This window comes from Mesoplodon bidens, assembly GCF_964165515.1.
Source record: "Mesoplodon bidens genome assembly, chromosome: 8".
Lineage (NCBI taxonomy): Eukaryota > Metazoa > Chordata > Mammalia > Artiodactyla > Ziphiidae > Mesoplodon > Mesoplodon bidens.
This window is the reverse complement of record NC_138165.1, coordinates 53663576-53685516: the sequence shown is the minus strand read 5'-3', so window position 1 is coordinate 53685516 and position 21941 is coordinate 53663576. Positions and strand designations below refer to the sequence as shown.

Here is a 21941-nt window from a genome sequence, read left to right as displayed (position 1 = left end):
ACTGATCCCTTGATCATTATGTAGTGTCCTTCCTTGTCTCTCGTAACATTCTTTATTTTAAAGTCTATTTTATCTCATATGAGTATTGCTACTCCAGCTTTCTTTTGATTTCCATTTGCATGGAATATCTTTTTCCATCCCGTCACTTTCAGTCTGAATGTGTCCCTAGGTCTGAAGTGGGTCACCTGTAGACAGCATATAGATGGGTCTTGTTTTTGTTTCCATTCAGCAAGCCTGTGTCTTTTGGTTGGAACATTGAATCCATTCACATTTAAGGTAGTTATCGATATGTATGTTCTTATTACCATTTTCTTAATTGTTTTGGGTTTGTTTTTGTTTCCCTTTGTCTTCTGTTTCCCACTTAGAGAAGTTTCTCTAGCATTTGTTGTGGAGCTGGTTTGCTGGTGCTGAATTCTCTTAGCTTTTGCTTGTCTGTAAAGCTTTTGATTTCTCCATCGAATCTGAAAGAGATCCTTGCTGGGTAGAGTAATCTTGGTTGTAGGTTCTTCCCTTTTATCACTTTATGTATATCATGCCACTCCCTTCTGGCGTTTCTGCTGAGAAATCAGCTGTTAACCTTATGGGAGTTCCCTTGTATGTTATTTGTCATTTTTCCCTTCAATAATTTTTCTTTGGCTTTAATTTTTGTCAATTTGATTACTATGTGTCTTGGCGTGTTTCTCCTTGGGTTTATCCTGTATGGGACTCTCTGCACTTCCTGGACTTGGGTGGCTATTTCCTTTCCCATGTTAGGGAAGTTTTCGACTATAATCTCTTCAAGTATTTTCTCGGGTCCTTTCTCTCTCTCTTCTCCTTCTGGGACCCCTTAATGTGAATGTTGTTGTGCTTATTGTTGTCCCAGAGGTCTCTTAGGCTGTCTTCATTTCTTTTCATTCTTTTTTCTTTATTCTGTTCCACAGCAGTGAATTCCACCATTTTTTCTTCCAGGTCACTTATCCATTCTTCTGCCTCAGTTATTTTGCTATTGATTCCTTCTAATGTAGTTTTCATTTCAGTTATTTTGTTGTTCATCTCTGTTTGTTTGTTCTTTAATTCTTCTAGGTCTTTGTTAAATATTTCTTGCATCTTCTCGATCTTTGCCTCCATTCTTTTTCTGAGGTCCTGGATCATCTTCACTCTCGTTTTTCTGAATTCTTTTTCTGGAAGGTTGTTGCCTAACTCCACTTAATTTAGTTGTTTTTCTGGGGTTTTATCTTGTTCCTTCATCTGGTACATAGCCCTCTGCCTTTTCATCTTTTCTATCTTTCTGTGAATGTGGTTTTTGTTCCACAGGCTGCAGGATTGTAGTCCTTCTTGCTTCTGCTGTCTGCTCTCTGGTGGATGAGGCTATCTAAGAGGCTTGTGCAAGTTTCTTGATGGGAGGAACTGATGCTGGGTAGAGCTGGTTGTTGCTTTGTTGAGCAGAGCTCAGTAAAACTTTAATCCACTTGTCTGCTGATGGGTGGGGCTGGGTTCCCTCCCTGTTGGTTGGTTGGCCTGAGGCGACCCAACATTGGACACTACCCAGGCTCTTTGGTGGGGGTAATGGAAGACTCTGGGAGGGCTCATGCCAAGGATTACTTCCCAGAACTTGTGCTGCCAGTGTCCTTGTCCTCACAGTGACACACAGCCACCCCCTGCCTCTGCAGGGGACCCTCCAACACTAGTAGGTAGGCCTAGTTCAGTCTCCTATGGGTTCACTGCTCCTTCCACTTGGTCCCGATGAGCACACTACTTTGTGTGTGCCCTCCAGGAGTGGAGTCTCTGTTTCCTCCAGTCCTGTCAAAGTCCTGCAATCAAATCCCACTAGGCTTCAATGTCTGATTCTCTAGGAATTCCTCCTCCCATTGCCAGACCCCCATATTGGGAAGCCTGACGTGGGGCTCAGAACCTTCACTCCAGTGGGTGGACTTCTGTGGTATAAGTGTTCTCCAGTTTGTGAGTCACCCACCCAGCAGTTATGGGATTTGACTTTATCATGATTGTGCCCCTCCTACTGTCTCATTATGGCTTCTCCTTTGTCTTTGGATGTGGGGTATCTTTTTTGGTGAGTTCCCGTGTCTTCCTGTCGATGATTGTTCAGCAGTTAGTTGTGATTCTGGTGTTCTTGTAAGAGGGAGTGAGAGCACATCTTTCTACTCCGCCATCTTGAACCAATCTCCATAATTTCTTCAAATACATTTTTGATCCCCTTCTCTGTTCTAAAATCCCTATAATGTGAATATTGGAATGATTAATGTTATCCTAGATATCTCTTAAATTGCTTTCATTTTTTAAAAAATTTACTTTTCTGTCTGCTGTTCCGACTGTGTGATTTCCATTATTGTGTCTTCCAGATCACTTTTGCATTCTTCTGTATCACTTAGTCTGTTATTCATTCCTTCTAATGTGTTTATTTTAGCTACTGAATTATTTATTTTTGATTGGGTCATTTTTATATTTTCTAGTTCCTTGTTAAAATATCAGTGTTTAGATCAATTATTTTTTTCTAATTCAGTTAACATTTTTATTATCAATGTTTTGAATTCTTTGGTAAATTGTTTATTTATGTTTTATTAGTTTTTTCAATGGCTTCCTCTTGTTCTTTCAATTGTGGGTAGTTCTTCTGACTTTTCAGTTCACTTAACTTTGCCTCTATGAATTTACATGAAACAGTTACCTACTGTGGTCTTGAAGGGATGTTCTTAGGTGGGAGCATCCCTATGCAGACTGTGTGTGCCCAATGCTTTTGGTGGGAGAGCTAGATTTGATATGGATACTAGTCACGCCTTCTTCCAGGGTGTGCTGGCAGCTATCTTATGATGTGAGTATCTTATGACTTGGTTAGGTGAAGGTCAGAAAGTTCTTCCTACACTCACCATTTCTCAAATTCCTTCAGCTTAAAACATCCAATATGCCAAGGTGCCGTATTTTTTTTAAATACTTTCTAAAAAATTAATTAGTTTATTTATTTTTGGCTGCATTGGGTCTTCATTGCTGCGTGCAGGCTTTTTCCAGTTGAGGTGAGCAACGGCTACTCTTCATTGCAGTGCACAGGCTTCTCATTGTGGTGGCTTCTCGTTTCGGAGCACGGGCTCTAGGTGCGCGGGCTTCAGTAATTGTGGCACACAGGCTCAGTAGTTGTGGCTCATGGACTCTAGAGCACAGGCTCAGTAGTTTTGGCACATGGGCTTAATTACTCTGTGGCATGTGGGATCTTCCCGGACCAGGGTCCATGTCCCCTGTATTGGCAGGAAGATTCTTAATCACTGTGCCACCAGGGAAGTCCAAGGTGCCATATTTTGAGGTAGCATGTCCTGAACCCCATGACTGCCAAGAGTACCAACTTTTAATAAGAAATTTTCTTATCATTCTTCAGAGAAGAGAAGCCTAGGCCCCCACAGCTTAAAGTCCTGTTTGTCTTTCATGTTGTAAAGATCTGATGGCATTAGGTTGGAGAGGGGTGTGTTATTATCTCTTCATTCTTGTGGGTAATTACCAAGGCACTTTCTTGATACTCTATTCTACCTCTTTACATAATGCCAACTGAATGCTCACATGGTGACATTTGATGTGCTTTGAGACAAACAAACAAACAAACAAACAAACAAAACCTCAACCAAGTAAAAGGAAAATAGTTGAAGATGGTGAACCACGCTTTGCAGAGGCATGAGATGAGGTAATTCAGTTTACAATTCTGCTTTTTTTTCACACTGAACACATTTTAAAAATGATTTTCTAAGTAAAAGTAACCCAATACTTATTTATCTGTAAAAGTGTCACCAATGAAAGAACAAGACAAAAAAAAAAAAAATAGGAGCAGAGATCTGGGTGGTTGCCTCCTCTTCCTGGGTTGTTGATAGGGCTGACACACACAGAATGTGTTTAGTCTTTAAACTATGTATTTGAATGCTTAGTTGAAATGTGAGCCATGGTACACCAATTAAAACCTCTGGATTCTAAATTAAATCCTTCAGTATTTGTTCTCTAGATTGACAAAGAACTGTTAATTAATCCAATTTAAATGTGTGAACAGTACTTACACCTCTTTGATTGGGTCTGACTTAAGAAATGCTAATGAAAAACTGACACAGGATCTATAAAAGTAGATTGAATTAGATGGTATGCTTTTAAAAAGCCTGCAAAGATTTAAGTAGTCTAAATAAAGACAAGTATACTACCAAATGATTCAAATTTCAGCAAGAAGCTTAATCTTTCTTCCCATAGAATTAAGATAAAATTTAATAGAACACAATTATAAACTTGTGCATTTCTAGAAAATACTTTAAGCATATAGATTGGTTTGCTAATGAAATTGCATTTACTGCAATCAAGGAAGGATTATAAAACAAATCACTAAAGTTCTGATTTATTTGAATAAAAAGTAGATATAGAGAACAATCTTTGCCTACATATGTATTAATATTATATGCATACAAAGAGGACAAAAATCTATAAATTCAATATATCTTCTTCAGATGTATAATCATTTAGATTTTTTTAATTTGCCTGATCTACAACACCAGGATTATTACTTGTCTAAATTCTGGTAATCTTCTGGTATGACTAGATAGGCTGATATAATTTCTGTAAAAATTCTGGTTTTAACTCTTTTCTATTGGCTATTTATGATTGGGAGTAGCTGTTAATCTAGATTTCCTCTTGGAGCATAATAAATATGACAGATCTGAACAAAAGCATCTATCTGTTTAAACTGTATTTTAAAATATAAGTGTAAAAGATTATTTTTCAGAGAACCTGATGTTATCCTTGGGAGGAATCGTAAGATATGTATCACCTTTCTTGGAGTTAATTACATTTATTGTTTGTAGTGGATTAACAATGCCAAATGGAAGATCAATTGAATAAGTATTTTTTTCCTTTTCTTCTATTTAGTTGATTTATCTTTAGTGAATAAGGATGAAGAAGCCATCTATTTCTTGGGAAATTCTCTTGGGCTTCAACCAAAAATGGTTAAAACATATCTGGAAGAAGAACTAGATAAGTGGGCCAAAATGTAAGTATTATTTCAAAAGCTATCATTCAACATCTCATATAAGAATTTTAAAAATCACGCCAGGTTGTCTAATATTTGGAACGGTGTATAGTAGAATCTTAGAATTTTAGAGCAGAGGGAACCCGAGGGATTGTGTCATTCAATACTGGATGAAATAACTGAGGATCAGTAAATAATGTATTATGGCAAGTTAGTGGCAGAATCAATAGTAAAACTTTTGAAATATTTAAAAATTTAAGTTCTCCCTTGAATTGACACATCTACATAGTATGAAATTATTTTATTTTACCTTCTAAATGATTAACAAGGCAGTTAATATTTAGGATTCAATTTGGTGTTTTCATGATTAGTTCTTGGCTAAACTCTACCATACTCATTTTTATAAATAAGAAAATAAAAAATTGTTGAGGTGGGGACAGGAGGTTGAGTGGAACAGAAGGTGCTTCCCTCCCCAAATTGAACATGATTATTGAGAAGATGCTCCATTTGGGCTTAGCTTACCATGCCAGAATCTTAAATTAGGATTCATTTTTTTCTCCTTCTTTTATGTTCTGCTTTTACACTTCTGCTTATGAAACCCTTCATACTCTCTGCTTACCTCAATGCTTACCCTCTTTAATATCAACCTTCTCAACCACTGATTAGCCCTCCCTGAATGTCTATTGCATTAATAATCAGTGCTCTACAATAGGCAGTTTAGAGGTGTCTACTTTCATTAGTTTCATATTCTTACCTATATTGTAAATCCCTTAAGGAAAATAACCTAATCTTATCTACTTCTTATCCTTCCCCAGTGATTACTGATAAAGCTGGAACTGAAAATATTTTAAAATATTTAAACATTTTATATTTAAAATATTAAAAATAGTATAACTATTTTAAAAATATTTTTTGACTCTTAGAATCTGAAAAATAGATATGAAGGGGAAGCTAAACCTGAAGGACAGGCAAAAAGAAAATTCAGGAAGATGAAACCAAACCAGATAAGAATTCTGAGCAAGATATTTGGTTCTTATAGAAACTCAGAATGTCTTTTCCAGCTTTCTATATTCTTTAGGCCAGTGGTCTTTTACATTGGGACCAAAATCTCTTCTATAAAGTTTAGTTTACACTGACTATGCCAATGATTACTACCATGGCTATTAGATAACATCGCAAAGTTTCTTAATTTAAGTGGTTAAGAATGTAAGTTCACAACTCAATGCAAGAATAATAGAGTTTTATATAGTTTATTAGGCGTATTATAACTTTATCTGCATAACATTTATGCATAAATTGAAAAATAAATATGACCATATTTGGAAGCATTTTGCACTAGCAGGCTTTAGTATTTAAAAAATGAGGGTCATAGTTAATAAAAATGGTTAATATTCATTTTTGGCCTTAACGTAAAAGATACCAAAGAATTAGATTGAATTTGAACTTTGGAGAGTGTCCTTGACTCTTGGATATTCATTCAGCAAGACTGTGCATTTTCATCCTTCAGGTATTTTAAAAAGATGTCGCTCTTCTATTGTATTCATATTCTTATGATTATCCTACTTTATTAAAAGACTGGTTGATTTTTCTCAAGACATGTATTCCAATTATGTTCCAGGAAAGTGTCTCTCTGTCATAATGCCCTTCTACCGTTGTTACCTTTCAATTTTATATTTTACCTTGTGACAACAGAAAATTACATAATCTTAAACCCTTCTACCTATTTTTCATCAGACAGACAATTTAGCAAGGAGGTGCACTGTAATGCTTCAAGCAATGTAAACTAAATATTGAAAAGACTTCTTCTGAGAAAAAGATTAGGTAGCTAGTTTGTTTTATTTAGTCTTTTTGCTGTAAACTGTGGTGGCCCAGTCAACATCATAGCCCTGCCAGCCCGATGTCAGTGGTGTTTGAGGTGCATGATTGCAATCCTGTTTTCCCCTATCCCATCCTTGATCTTCCATCTCAAATGGGTTTGTTCATTATTCTTTGCTCCTAAATATTTAGCTTAAAATTCCACTCTGGCCTTTTCCAGCTAAGGTCGTGTTGGGAGGAAAACTTTTCCTCTACTAACTTACATTCTAGTGGTTGGGGGCCTGAGAATTAATTGACAACAGACAGATTAGCAGGAGAAAAGTTTATTTCACATGTGTGCAGAAGCACTCTATAAACAGTGATTCACTGATCAGCCAGAGTAAAGGTTTAAAACCAACTTAACAAAAGGGGCGAGTTTTAGGGCTTCAGTAGGAAAGTATGGAAGGTTCTGTTGGGCTTTTCCATCCTTATGATAATGCGCAGTATCTTTCTGGGCTGGAAGTCCCCCCAAGCGGAAAATGGAGGGAAAGTAAATGTGTAACTCCTAGTGCTAAGTGCCATTTTTCTCTGACGGTGGGTCAATGGCAATGGCATTTTCAGGAGGCTTTCCTCAAGTCTAGATAATGTTTCTTTCTTAGGCTGCTGTTTGTCCACATGCTTTTAGTTTAAAGTAACTTCATGCCACTCTGGTGGCCTGTTGGTTCCTTCAATTCCCTCTCTGGCTATTGCTTTTGTTTTTGTACTAAACCTCCCCTGCATATATTTGATTTGCCTCTAGATCCAGGGCCTCCCATTACTGTGGTGAGTTCTATCTGATTATCTGTTCCTCTTCATCTCCTCCAACCCTACTTCTGCCCTACTTCTTAGCTGATACCCAAGCCAGGCCAGTGTCTCCCCCTCTTCTAGATCAGTGAGAGATTTTGAGAAGAACTGAGTCAAAGAGAGCTACACAGTCACTAAACACTCTAATGCACACTGAAATTAGTTGCTTACTGGAAAAAAAATAATATTAAAAATTTATAATCTTAACAGTAACATAGAAATTTGAGTGCTCTAAGCAAGATATTACTCTGGGATACTGATATCAAGTCTCTGGCCATCCATGACCTATAATGTAGGAAATGACATTTGGCTCACGGTTTTCATCTTCTATGTCATCATCTTTTATGGCCTATTGTAGACATACTACCTACCTATCTACAAAATAAACCATCACTGGTCACAGTGCCATCCAATCTTATAATTCATATGGCTACCATATTTGATTATTTATACTAAAGAAAAGTCAAGGATACAGGCACACTTAGAAATACTTTAGGACCCAAATGATTTCTTCTAAAACTTCAAGTTACTTAAGGCAAAACTATGAAAATAAAATACTTACCTCTGTGTTTTTTATAAATGATTATCATTATTTTCCAAAGTCATTTTCAACTGTATGTGATTTCTAAAGTAGGTTAATAACACTTTACTTCGGAGAATATATTATTTGTTTGGTAAAATGATAATCTTTAGATAATTTTAATATTCTGAAATAGAAAACTTTTAGTGTAATTTCACTCTTTGATATATAATAATTAGTTATCAGCAAGAAGCTTCCATAAACAATAAGAAGCAACAATATCATATGCTTGTTCATTGTGGGTCTGCTAGGATGGATAAGCAATAAACTTAAATAATTTTTGAGAACATTTAAAATTATATATTTTACCAATGGTCCACATTATTTAAAGGAGAATAACATGGGTTAATATTCATAGTGGTAAAGTTCGGCTAGAAGGAAAGATACGTCAGTCCTAAAGAGCACATTGTAAGCTGAGAAATGTATATTGTGTCCCTAAGATATAATCACTATATCTTAGGTCTTCTGGGTTGTCTTATCTGCTAGATAAATAAATTTCTTTCTTTTTCATAGGAGCAAAAACTTGCCACATTTGTGTTTTTATAGGGATTCTTCTAAGAACTGAGACATATTAGGTAGAATTATTTAAAGAGAAAAATAGCCCACTGAATTACATATTAGGAACAAAAGGCCTGGTTTGCAGACAGTGACTTAACTTACATGGCAATGTGTGTAAAGAAAAGGTACTGGTAAAGCACATGGGAGAGGTCTGCTCCTGCAGACCTGCAGTGGTTCAATTCATGGGTTTCTTTCTTTAAAAAAAAAAAAAAAAAAGTGTATTGTAAGGGAGGAAAGACTGTCCCCCTACTCTCCTAGATCCATTAGCTGGGTCTATGAAATAAACACAACAGGCAGATTAACAAGAAAGAAGGCATAAAAGTACACTTTTAACATTACGTGCATGACGGCATCACAGGAAAAAAAAAAGTGAATATCCAAAAAAGCAATGAGATTTGAGAGCTTACGTACTGTCTTAATAGGGACAGAGGAGGGGTATATAGGCTACTCTGGGGAAAGTAAACGATTTTTAGGAAGGATGAATGGAACTTTAGAAGAATAGATGGGAAGTGTGATAGCTTGTGACAAAGTTGGGCTGTGGTGCTGACTTCTAGTCTCCTCTCTTGTGACAAGAGTAAATCTCCTCTGGTTGATGAAATTCCTGAGGAGGGAATTTATGACAACTGAGTCCTTTTTGGAGGAACTGTCTTCAGGCAGGTAAGGGGAGTTCAGAGATATCCTCCCCATGCATTTGCTGTTTTTCAAGTGCATTCCTTTTCATTAATTAATTTATTTAATTTATTTATTTTTGGCTGTGTTGGGTCTTTGTTGCTGCGCGCAGGCTTTCTCTAGTTGCGGCGAGAGCGGGCTGCTCTTCGTTGTGGTACGTGGGCTTCTCATGTGGTGGCTTCTCTTGTTGTGGAGCATGGGCTCTAGGCACGTAGGCTTCAGTAGCTGCAGCATCTGAGCTCAATAGTTGTGGCTTGTGGGCTCTAGAGCACAGGCTCAGTAGTTGTGGCACACGGGCTTAATTGCTCCACGGCATATGGGATCTTCCCAGACCAGGGCTTGAACCCATGTCCCCTGCATTGGCAGGTGGATTCTCAAGCACTGCACCACCAGGGAAGCCCTCAAGTGCATTCTTTGTGCTTTGTGCAAAATAATCCTTATGCCAAAGAGGCCAGTTTTAGTGTGGCATATTCTGCCACCCTTCAGTATGAATAAGAAAATATGTGGTATGACATGTGACAGAGCTTTTCCTGACATCTCTGTTGGCTAATCAACAATTGGGTCACAGAAAAAAACTTGTGATATCATTAAGGAAGACTGTGAAGTCTTATTTATTCACTTACTGGGGGGAGCTTTTAAAAGCAGGGCCACTTTTCATTTTGTAGGATGGTTAAATCACAGTTGTATTTCAAAGAGGATCCACATTTCTATTAACTTCCTAATTAGATTTTATATTCTGAAATTTAATTTTCTGAGCAAATACCGTTTTCTAGACTTCTCTGAGGACAGCCCACTCAGGCAATGATTGATGCTATGGTAGTGAGTGAATGCTTTCCTATGCTCTCTTTTCCTTTCCAGCATTTGTAAAAGAAGATTGCAGCTACACTGCAACTATTTTAAGCCATTTTGAATGAGAACAACATAATCTTTCTCTTAACTTGAATATGTACGTTATGACTGCAGTGTGATCCACATCAGCTCTTTCTAATGACAGGCCACTTTACTTTGAGTTTATTTGGGTAACACTTTCTAAATACATTTCACTATCTCAGGTTAGGAGACTGACAAAATGAAGAAGCTGACTCTGCGTGTGATATTTTAAAGGGAGGAAGATGACAAAAGCATTGCAAAAAGAAAGTATCCTTAAAGATTATTATCATGGTGTCTACCAGAGTGAGAAGTAGGTGGCATCATATTCTGAGATATAAATTCTCTGAGGCAGAACATAGAATTTTACTACCTAAATGTAATAAGATGTATTGAGCTATCAGCAAGGCCATGGAACTCTATATGATTAAAATAAAAAAGTATCCAAGCATCTGCCTTTAAATACTGTTTAATGATAATGATTTTTGTCTTTAGTATTTATATTGGAAGTCAAGAAAGAGGCAAGCTGCAGGCTATCTAATAATAATATGAATAATATGCACTAACAGTTGCCCTTCTTTTCCTCCTTAGTTCTTATAGTCTATGCTTATTCTCAAAGAAAGTCTTCTTCCTTCATCTCAGGTTATATGGTAATTGAAATATTAGTTTAAAAGTTGTGCTTTACACCTCATGCTGGTGAAGTGAGTTTTAACATTAGATTTTCATTAGGAAAGAAAACTCAGAAAAGGGGTACCATGTACCAATCTTTTTCACATGTTATTTGTTTTTCATAGCTATCCTTTAAGTTATATATTGTAACCCATTTACTTTTATAAAAGTGGAAAATTAGGCCCTATAAACCTCTAATAAATGTAGCCTCGGGCCCAATATTGCCCTGGACCTGTCTCATCCCATGTGATGGAGCCAACTGCTAAATATTCAAGATTTTTGTTGATACCAAATTGGCCACGTGAATGGGGGTAGTCATACCGCAAAAAACAGCAAGGGCTAAAAAACAGGGCTCCTCCCTTCCAGGTCCCCACTGCTCTGTAGAGGAGAAAAAATATTTTCCTTTACCCTACTGAGTTTTTACCTGAGAGCTTGTAATAAAAGATTAAAAAGAGAAGAACAAACAGAAGTGTATTAACATGAATACCTCATGTATAGATAGGAAATACCCAGGGAAAAATGAGTAACTCCCAAAAGTGGCTTAGAATTCAAGCTTAAATCCCATGTTAATAGGGAAAGAGGAGGAGAGATGAAGGCCTCTTAGAGGAGAGTAAAGGATTTCTATGAAAGATGGTCCTTGAAGAATAGATAAGAGGTATAGTTTGTGACAAAGTTTGTCTGGGGTGTCACTGACTTCTAATCTCTTCTGTGCTAAGAATCAATTTTCCCTGGTTGATGAAACTCCTGAGGAGGGGATTTATGACAACTGAATTCCTTTTGAAGGATCTGTCTTTAGGCAGATAGGGAAGTTCAAAGAAAGCTTCTCCATGCATTTTCTGTTTTTAAGTGCCTACAGCTCAAGATGATCAATATACCACAATGCTACATTTTAGTGTGGTGTGTTCTGCTACGCTTCACCTCTGAGAGAAGGTTTACCAGCTCACCACTGCCAGCTTACTTAATTTCAGAGTATGTATTCATCACAATTAGCACTATACATACAGCACATGCTCATTCTTTTCTTCCAAGTTTACACAGTCTTTGGATTCCAAAAGAATTTAAAACAATCTAATTCAAAGCTTCCTAAGATACGTTTGTAACAGTACACAAAGTCACTCCCTTCTTGATCCTTTGTTTTAATTTCTTCTCCTATATTTTTCAAATATTTTGCCTCCTCATTTGATAGAAACTACCAGAGAGTTGAAGTTCTCTTACGTATTTTGTGTTTTTTCCATTATGCCTACTGGGATACTTACTAGAATAATAAAATTGAGCTAGAATATGATAGATGAAATTGCTAGAAAACAGGTCAAGAAATAGTGTTGGCTTTGATTATTGCAACGTTTTACTTATCTACTTAAAATGTTACCATGAGTATAGTCACATTTTATATACTTCTATTTAATTTACAGATTGTAATTATATTTTAAAATTTAATTAATAATCATTTTAATCTCTAGCCTCAAATAACAGTTAATATGTTTTAGTATAGGTACAACTATATGGTATGGTATACAAGTAAGATATTCAAATAGTCTTGAAATTTTCAAAAGAAAAGAGAAAAAAATAACATCTTAGACTCCAAAATAGAAAAAAATAATGAAATATATGAGTAATCGCCCCTACGCTCCCCAACAAAAAGGAAATCAAAGAAATTTTTTTAAATGACAAGTTAAAAAGCAGAGTTCTCAAGTATTACTTTTGGTTTTCAAAAAAGCATGCTTTTTATTAAAACACTACAAACACTCATTTAGAAATGTCCAGTTGCTAATGCTGATATTTGAAAACTCACACACACACACACACTCACACAGATACACACAGAGACACACATAAACTAAGATTGTTTATCTCCCTTTTCAATTTCAGGGGAGCCTATGGTCATGATGTAGGGAAACGTCCTTGGATTATAGGAGATGAGACTATTTTAGGACTTATGACTGACATTGTAGGTAAGTATAAAATGAATTTTTTCCAAAAGAATCATAAAGATATAATCATTTAGTTATACACATAGGTTATAAGGTAAAAATTTTATTGAAGAATGTCCTGATTTTCTATTTTAATCCATAATACTAAGGCATAAGCATGCCTTTAATTAAGACTTATTGCTAATGTTATTTTTTCTTATATATTCTAGGACTAGTATTTGCTCACCAATAAGAAACACACATATTTATAATTAAATAAGTTTCATAAAAATCAACTTAAATGAATTTTCTAAGGTTTTATTATATGGCAAAATAAACATTAACCTTAACATGCTAAAGGTCTAAAACACCAATATGTTTTGGTTCATTTCAAATTAACTCATGGTGATCTTTTAAAAATTAGGCTGAGTGCTGTTGAAAATAATATAGTTGATGCTGTTTTTTGGTATATAATGAATTCTATCTACTCTTGGTAAAACTATTCAAGGTAGCTTTAGATGGTAAATGTGTTAACATTTCAAAAAAAGTTATCTGTTTAATTGGGTTGATTATTCAGTATTGCCTAAAATCTTATATGAAATTTAAGGTATTAAACAAACAAAAAATATAGCTCTGGTGACCAGAGACGAGTGTGCTTCTGAGCCCCATAGTAAGTTTCCTACATACAGCCTCTTCTTTAAGATCAGGAAATGTAACAAACTTCCCTAAAACATACAAATAAACATAGAGAATTTGGCAAAGTGAGGTGACAGAGGAATATGTTCCAAACAAATAACAACATGAAACTGAAGAACTAAGTGAAGTGTTGATAAGTAAACTACTTGATAAAAAAATCAAGGTAGTGATTATAAAAATGCTCAATGAATTAGGGAGAATGGATGAAAACAGTGAGGAGTTAAACAAAGAGTTAGAAAATATAAAGAAGAACCAAACAGACATGAAGAACACAATAACTGAAATAAAAATACACTAGATGGAATCAACAGTAAATTAGATGACACAGAGGAACGTGTCAGTGAACTGGAAGACAGAGTAGTGTAAATCACTCCAGCTAAGCAGAGAAAAGAATAAAGAATTGAAAAATAAGGACAGTTTAAGAGACCCCTGGGACAATATCAAGTGTACTATCATTCACATTATAGGGGTCCCAGAAGGAGAAGAGAGAAAGGGGCAGAGAAGTTATTTGAAGTGATAATAGCTGAAAACCTCCCTAACCTGGGAAAGGAAACAGACATCCAGGTCCAGAAATCACAGAGATAAAATCAAACCAAAGAGGTCCACACCAAGACACATTGTAATTAAAATGTCAAAAAATAAAGAGAAAGAGAAAATCTTACAAGCAGCAAGGGAAAAGCAAGTAATTACATACAAGAGAATTCCCATAAAACAGTCAGCTGACTTTTCAGCAGGAACTCTGCAAGGCCAGAAGGGAGTGGCATCACATATTTAAAGTGGTGGAAAAAAAAAAAAAAATAAAAATAAACACCTACGACCAAGAATACTCTACCTGGCAAGACTGTCATTCAAATTTGAAGGAGAGATGAAGACTTTCACAAATAAGTAAAAGCTAGAAGTGTTCAGCACCACTAAATCTGCTTTATAAGAAATGTGAAAGAAACTTCTGTAAGTGGAAAAGAAAAGGCCACAACTAGAAATCTCTCTCTCTGTTTTAATGTTCTTACATAGTATTCATTTGCTCTATAACAATTCACACTTTAAATAGTGCTTCCTGACAACATGCCAGCTGGCTCTTCTTGAATAGGGGCAATAAGGATAGCAATTCACACTCAAGGTGGTGATATTACCAGACCACACTAGAAGGGTAAGCAGAGATCCTGGGGTGGGGGGGCGGTGTGGTGGGGAGGATGTTGTCTAGGGTAGAGGGTTTGTAAGGGAAGGAAAGAGGAGAGGTTGGGAGAAGGAACACCCTTGAATTTGCAGAAGTCATTATTCTATCTAAGTAGTGGTTGTATTGGCTTTGCTGGTAACCCCATGTAGGGAGAAGAGGAAGAAAGGAGCACTTCCTTAGATGTTTGGTTGGGGGCTTGCCTGTGAGGAGAAGGAAGTTTAGGGACACATTTGACAAGAGACCAGCACCCACACCAATCAGGTGAAGCTTACTCAGTCTTCAGCCACCATTTACATCCTCTGTACTGGCTGCAAGAGGGAGAGGAAACCTCAAGCTTTTGTACTGTGTTTAACAAGGAGAGATTCAAACTTATAGTCAAAACAATCTAAGGCAGTTTGCAAACATACCACAAAGAATTTAGGGACATTGTTTTTCTAGCTTTTTCTTATGTATTTCTGGGAGTCACCCCAGCATAAATATAGTCCTCTGCCCCAACCAACCACCCCAAACCAGATCCTCAGTAAACAACTTTGCATTTTACTCCTGCCCAAAGTGGCTGGCTTCCCAGAAAGCCTCAACATGGTAGAGAACCAGGCCTAGATGGCCCAGCCCAGGTTGCAGGACTACTGCCCAAGTTTAGGTATTCAGTCAACTAAAAATTAGTCCTTAGAATTCTCTATTAGACTAAAATCTCACTGGTAAAGGCAGGGAGGACACAGTTCAGTCCATAACATATTCCCTGGTGAAAACAGAGTTAAATAAATGTTTATCCACCTCTACGCTAACTTAGCTCCCAGTGTCTAGGCAGGAGACTGGAAAAGTCTTCTCTGCGATATTTGGGCAATCTGAAGGTTCTGACATGGGTTTTCATAGCACGACAAACCTCACCACATGCACAGCGGGGAACACAGTGGGTGCTTAACACACCCCAAACTACCAGACTTTAAGGAAAACCTGTTTTTAGTTTATGAACTATATGAATGTGTAACCTGTCCCATTCAGCAAGTTTAAAACAAAAACAAACAAACAAACAAAAAACACTCCATCAAAGGGTTGCAAGCAAAAGCAACAAGCTCTGTTTGCTGCTAATTATTACTGAGTAATCATTACACTACACACATTTCTGTTTTATGTGGTTATATTGTAGGATCAGAAGATTGGCTTCTAGTTTAAGCTAACACATTAAGTACAAACTGAAAATGCTCCCTTCTATTTCAAAAACAGAGAAATGATAGAAAAAAATTTAGATTAACACACATACAGCAACACTAAAAAAAATTAAATAGAAATCCCTACTGACCAGAAATATAGCAATTGCTGAAGAAAGAAGCAGTTGAAAGCTGGAAGCACAATATCTGGGGATAGTGCATGGAGCCAGGAGTGTGTAGGGCCTGAGTCCAGGACTCTCACAAGAAGCCCCAGGGTGAATCTGCAGAGCCCTGGATGCTTGGGGCTCAAACTTAAGGCCAGAACCTTGTCAGCCAGGGTGGGTAAAGGTGAAAACATAGCATCTCCTGCCAGACCAGTCAGGATCTTGGGAGCACAGAGCATTTGATCAGACTGACAGCATTATCCAGAGGAGTGTATATTCTCATGGAGGGAATTCCCACCTGAACAATCCTGGACTATATTTACAGGTGTATTAATTAGTTGTTTGACAATGCTTTCATTTATGTTCACTTTTTAGACGCCTATTATATTCATTCAAATGCCTAACATGTAAATTAAAAAAAAAAATCCTGCATTAATTTGATCTGAGCATATATGTTTTCCTTAGATGTGGACTGTTTCTTTCTTTGCTAGATTTGCTTTCAGAACATAAATTGCATTCTAATCCTATTATTTTGTGATTAGTATTTATCATCCTCTAAAGAGGAGTTCAGATGTTTATATACAGGCCAGGGAAGTGGTAAGGCTATCATTTACTGAGATTTATTTATGAAGCCCATAAAACCTACAAAAAGATTTCCTTTGATCGTTTAAAAGTTTATAGCTCTATTGCAACTTATTAAATGTGCATGTGTTTTGTTGCCCAGCAAACACACATGTCAGAATGATCACTGAAATTTAAACCAGCCCACATCTCATTATGATTTCTAAGGAAATTAAAAAACAACAACAACTAAATATTCAGATTTATTTAGATAAGTAAGAAGATTGAGCTTACTAAAAATGTTTAAAGAATATTTATCAGTTCTAGATTTAGGGATTTTTGTGTGTCTTTGAAATACCATACAAAGCTGTAACGTATGGGACAAACTTCATTATGTTTTCTGTGATTTTTGTCCTTGAATGTTGTATAAATTAAATTACAGTCATTTGATCCTAATTATACGGGATATAAAAATAACAATTATGTCTTGAAATGGGCAAAGTCACATTTGTACATATGAAACTCAATAAACAGTATATGTATTGTTTATTATATATATATATATACAGTATATATATATTCTCAAAGTTTCAAGCTTTAATATGACAAATGCATTGTCATATTTTATTTGAAATATTGTCAGTGCATTAAACTAAATCTTTAGTTTAATGATTAGTTTATTAAATGTTTACTTTGTTCTCTACAGTTTATGTTGTATCAGGAGAAATATTTCTACTTTTTTTTGTTGACAGTATCTGCAAAAGTATATTATGAGCAATATTTTAAAAGCTTTTTTTTTTTTAATTTCAGTGGCTATCATCTATCCCCAAATTTCTTTACTTTTAAAATTGTATATATTAGTCCAAGAAACAGTTCTTAATTTAAGTTGAAAAATGAATGGGTTCACTTTGTTCGATTTAGTAGGAATTGATTCTTTTAGAAGGTATTGTGTGTCTGTTCATGTTTATTTTCTTTGCTGCAAATCCCATGCAGGTTCCCTTTTGCCTTGGTTACTAGTAAGTTCTGAGAAAATTTGGTAGAGTTTGAAGTAGCAAAAATATTTAATAAAAAAATTTTTTTTTAATAGCTCCTAATTTGTTTCTCATCCACATATATAGTACTCTGTTGCAATTTTTTAAAATCATTCTTTCTCACATGTAATACAAGAAACCTAAAATCCTCTTTGGAAGTAGATATTGTATAAATCACAAAATAAATTTTAAAATTATGTATTAACTACAGAAGAGAGTAGCAGAAGTCAAATTGATTTTTGCTACTTGTGGGCTGTCTTAATGTGTCATGAACAAAAAGACAAGTTGTATATTTTGGACTATGACTGAATATTCCAGGTTCTTAAAACGACAACCTGTATTTTGCCATAAAATTTCTCAAAAAGAAGTAACAGGAGTATAATAAAAATTATTATGTGTACAAATTGATAGAGTAGATAGAGAAGAGGAAGAGACAGTGAGCAACCCTACTTATTCATAGACATAGAAAAGAATTTCCATTTCAGATGAGAAGAAAAACCATTAATAAAACATTTTATATGGAGCTAACAATTCTGCAAAACATGGAATAACTTTCCCTTATAGTTAATGTCATATTATCAAGATGCTAGAAATAGAATTGCTGAAGAATATTATTAGTATTATTATTAAGCCTACTTCTCCCTGGGTACATAAACATCACAAAGGGCTAGATACATACATTTCGGCTTATAAAAATGTTGTAATGTGAACATAAATTTGCTCTATGAAACTTGTGGTTGACCCTCAGAGAAGCAATAATCCCTGGGAGCTCTCTCCAAAGTCATAAATCCTCAACCACACACTAGCCACCTCTAAGGCCATAGGAATGTGCTATTTGAAAAACAGAGTGCAAAGATCTCAGACTTAGCCTAACTACAAACCTTACAACAAAATCCACAATTAACATTTGCATCTGCTTGATAAAATATACAGAACATGGTATGGCAGTTATGAGATCCATCATTAACCTTCTTATCAAACACTAAGCAGCCTGGAACCCTGCTGACCTCACTTTGCAAAATATTTGAAATTAAATGAAGACTAGAAAGATGCAGAGGGATGTTGGTAATGAACATGGGCTTCCTATATTTGACTTACAGGGAGTGGATAATGTAGACAACACTTCCAAATATTACCTTGAACAAAGATTTTAATTAATATTTTTTTCTAAGAGAGGGTAAGATTTTGTCTCCTACTTCCTATCTGTGAGACCTTAAGCGAGTTAGTTCATTTCTGTGCACATCAGTTTCCTCATTGATAAATATGGAAATCAAAGTAGAAACCTTATCAAGTTACTGTGAAAATAATACAAGTTACATTAGAAGTGTTGGCACATAATAAGGGCTCAATAAACGTTAGCATGCCAGGCATTGAGATAAGAAGGCAGTGCTTGTACATAACTTTCACCTTCTGGTAAACAAAAAGTTATGTTCAATAAATAAGCAAGCAAGAAAGCACTCTTCAAATGAGAACCCTGGCTCACACCCATCTCAGATGAAGTAATTCAAATTTTTACATTTACTGCAGTGAGTTTTATATGATCTTCTAAAATAAAGACTCTTTCAAATCCTCATAAGTTTTCATGAAGTTTTTAAAAAAACCTTGGCCTCCAATAAATTTGCCCCCAATACTTGTAGTTCTTTTTTTATTTTTATTTTTTATTGAATTTTAGTCAAATGAATGGATAAAGAAGATGTGGTGTATACATATATAATGGAATATTACTCAGCCATAAAGAAGAATGAAATAATGCCATTTGCAGGGGTGTGGATGGACCTAGAGCATATTATGCTTAGTGAAAGGAGTCATACAAAGAAAAGACAAATACTGTATGATATCACCGATGTGGAATCTAAAAAATAATACAAAAGAAGGTATATGCAAAACAGAAACAGAGTTACGGATGTATAAAAAAACAAGTGGTTGCCAAAGGGGAGAGGGAAGAGGGAGGAGCAAATTAGGGGAGTTACAAACTACTATGTATAAAATAGATAAGCAACAAGGATATATTGTATAGCACAGGGAATTACAGCTCATACTTCTAGTTATTGATGTTTCAACATTATTTCACGAAAAGTTCTTGGGAGAAAGAAAAGGTACAAAGAAAAACAACTTGAAATAATTTCAGCTTGCTTTAAAAAAAAGATTTTTGTCTTATGGAATGCTCATAATATTGAAATATCTTAAAACAACAAATGTTGATTTCAGAAATACATATTGGACCAAAAGAGATAGGTCAATTAGATATATTTCCTTTGGAAAATAGGCTAAAAATCAGTCTGACTGGTGGACCTTTCATGTTAACAACGCTTGATTCTTTAGTGCCTTTAGGTCATATTTGGAATAAACATTTCTGTTAATGTTCTGCAGCATTAATATTTGCACCATCCTTAGATATACATAGGTACACACGCACACGTTAAGTACACCGAACCTCTCCTTGACAAAGTTCGTTAGCAGGTGAGGAGGGCATTTTGTGAAGAGCTTGACTGAATTTAAAGTGTGCCAAGGTGGGATAATTTTTGCGGGCAGACAAATTATTCAAGTCAGTGAGGGATTATTTACAAAGAATTGATCCAATGTCAGCATGCCATTGAGAGTGAGGGGAGGAAAGGCCACGTGTATGTCTAGATTAATTCAGCCTAGCACTTGTGGTTCATCACATTCCATGCGAGAAAAATTTTAGGTGATCCAAAATGAACACTATTATTTGAAGGACTAACATTCCTGAAGAATGAATAATTATTTTAATCAGAAGGTAACATTAAGCAAAAATTAAATGCCTGACCTTGTATAGAGAGTCTCCCTCCCTTCCTGCCTCTTCTATTTCTTTGTTTTCATTTTGTGATAAAATTTATGAACTTTCTCCTCTTTTGTTTTCTTCCCACCACATTCTTTCAAATGCTTTTCTTTCTACTAATTCTGCTTTCTCAGTATGTTTGGGGCGTGGCTCCCCCACGGATACCAAAATAGGAGGATGCTCAAGTCCCTAATATAAAGTGAGTTGTGTCATGAATACAGTCCGTCCTCCATATCCGCAGGTTTCATATCCACAGATAAGGAGGGCTAAATGTATTATTTTTCCTTCGTTCTCTCTTTCCACGCTCCCTGCCAGAATAATTTTTATTAAAATGAATAGTGTTCAGAAAAGATGTGTGTAAAGAGCTACCAGGGAGTTAAGGGTTATATAATATTGATATAATAGATAATGTTTTGTTTCAGAAATAACAGTAAAAATTTATACCATAATGCAAAGAAACAAATAAAATAAAGCTTGCAGCATTTCTTTCACCATATTTCAAAAAGACTTTTATACTGTAGGAGAAGACATATGCCCCTGTATACAAATTAAGCTTTCTAGTATGTTTGAGACATTTTATTTAGTGCTAGGAATGCAGAATGAGGTTGTCGTTATTGTCCCTTGACTTGAGACACTATTCACATTACAATGACCAGAGATACATCTCTTAACAGCCACCATTTATTTACCAACCTTGCATTCAAATGGGGAAATCCATCCATCAAATGCAATAAAAAGTTTTTCTTGACTAAATGAAGACACAGGCCTTTCCTTAAATGGCTATGATGAAATATAAATTCCTAAGTTATACACTTATTTCCAGTGGCCTCCCCTCAAGTGAACTTAACCTAAAATCTATTAATTAATTATCTATTAATTAATTATTCTACTTACTGTCTATTCTTTTAGTAAAAATGGGACTCTATCAGAAGTATCTCATTGGATACAAAGTGCAAGACTTGTATGATGCATTTTCTCTAATACCTAGTACAGCCTTACAAACATTAAAGCTCACAGCCCATTTTTCTCAGTGATAGTAAAGAGACACTATTCCTATTAAACAGGTCTAACTGCCTTTAAGAGACATCATAAGAACTAAAAATAGGGAAAGTATTATTATCTTTGTTATTGTGCTCTGAGTTCTTAAGTATTCAATGTATGCTTTGTCTCTGGGTCTGTTTCCAGTGGCAAAACCCTTGTTAACAGGAATTATATCAGATTATGATTGTGTAGTGGATATCTTAATTTTGTGTGTTTTCTTCATCAGACAATACATATCTATATTATCTTATATCTGTGTGTATAAATAAACCCCAGAGCTATTTAGCTCTTTGTACTTTGCTCCTAGCTCTTTTGTCTTATGAACTACAGTATTGTATATCTCACTGTAATAACAGTGAATTATGTTTAGCAACATTGTCTTCTTTTATTAAAGGTGCATTTTAATTTGATGTTAGAAACAACCAGCTTTAAAAATGTGATGGGCTTTCATTTCTTTTTAG

General features: G+C 35.5%; 1 protein-coding gene across 1 annotated transcript in view; it reads left to right on the top strand.

Annotated features, from left to right (window-relative positions):
- KYNU (kynureninase) overlaps positions 1–21941 on the top strand; it is a 103961-nt gene that overhangs the window by 18780 nt on the left and 63240 nt on the right. Inside the window, 2 exon segments of the mRNA XM_081242004.1 lie at positions 4876–4996; positions 12825–12907. Coding sequence (XP_081098130.1) covers positions 4876–4996; positions 12825–12907 — 204 coding nt within the window.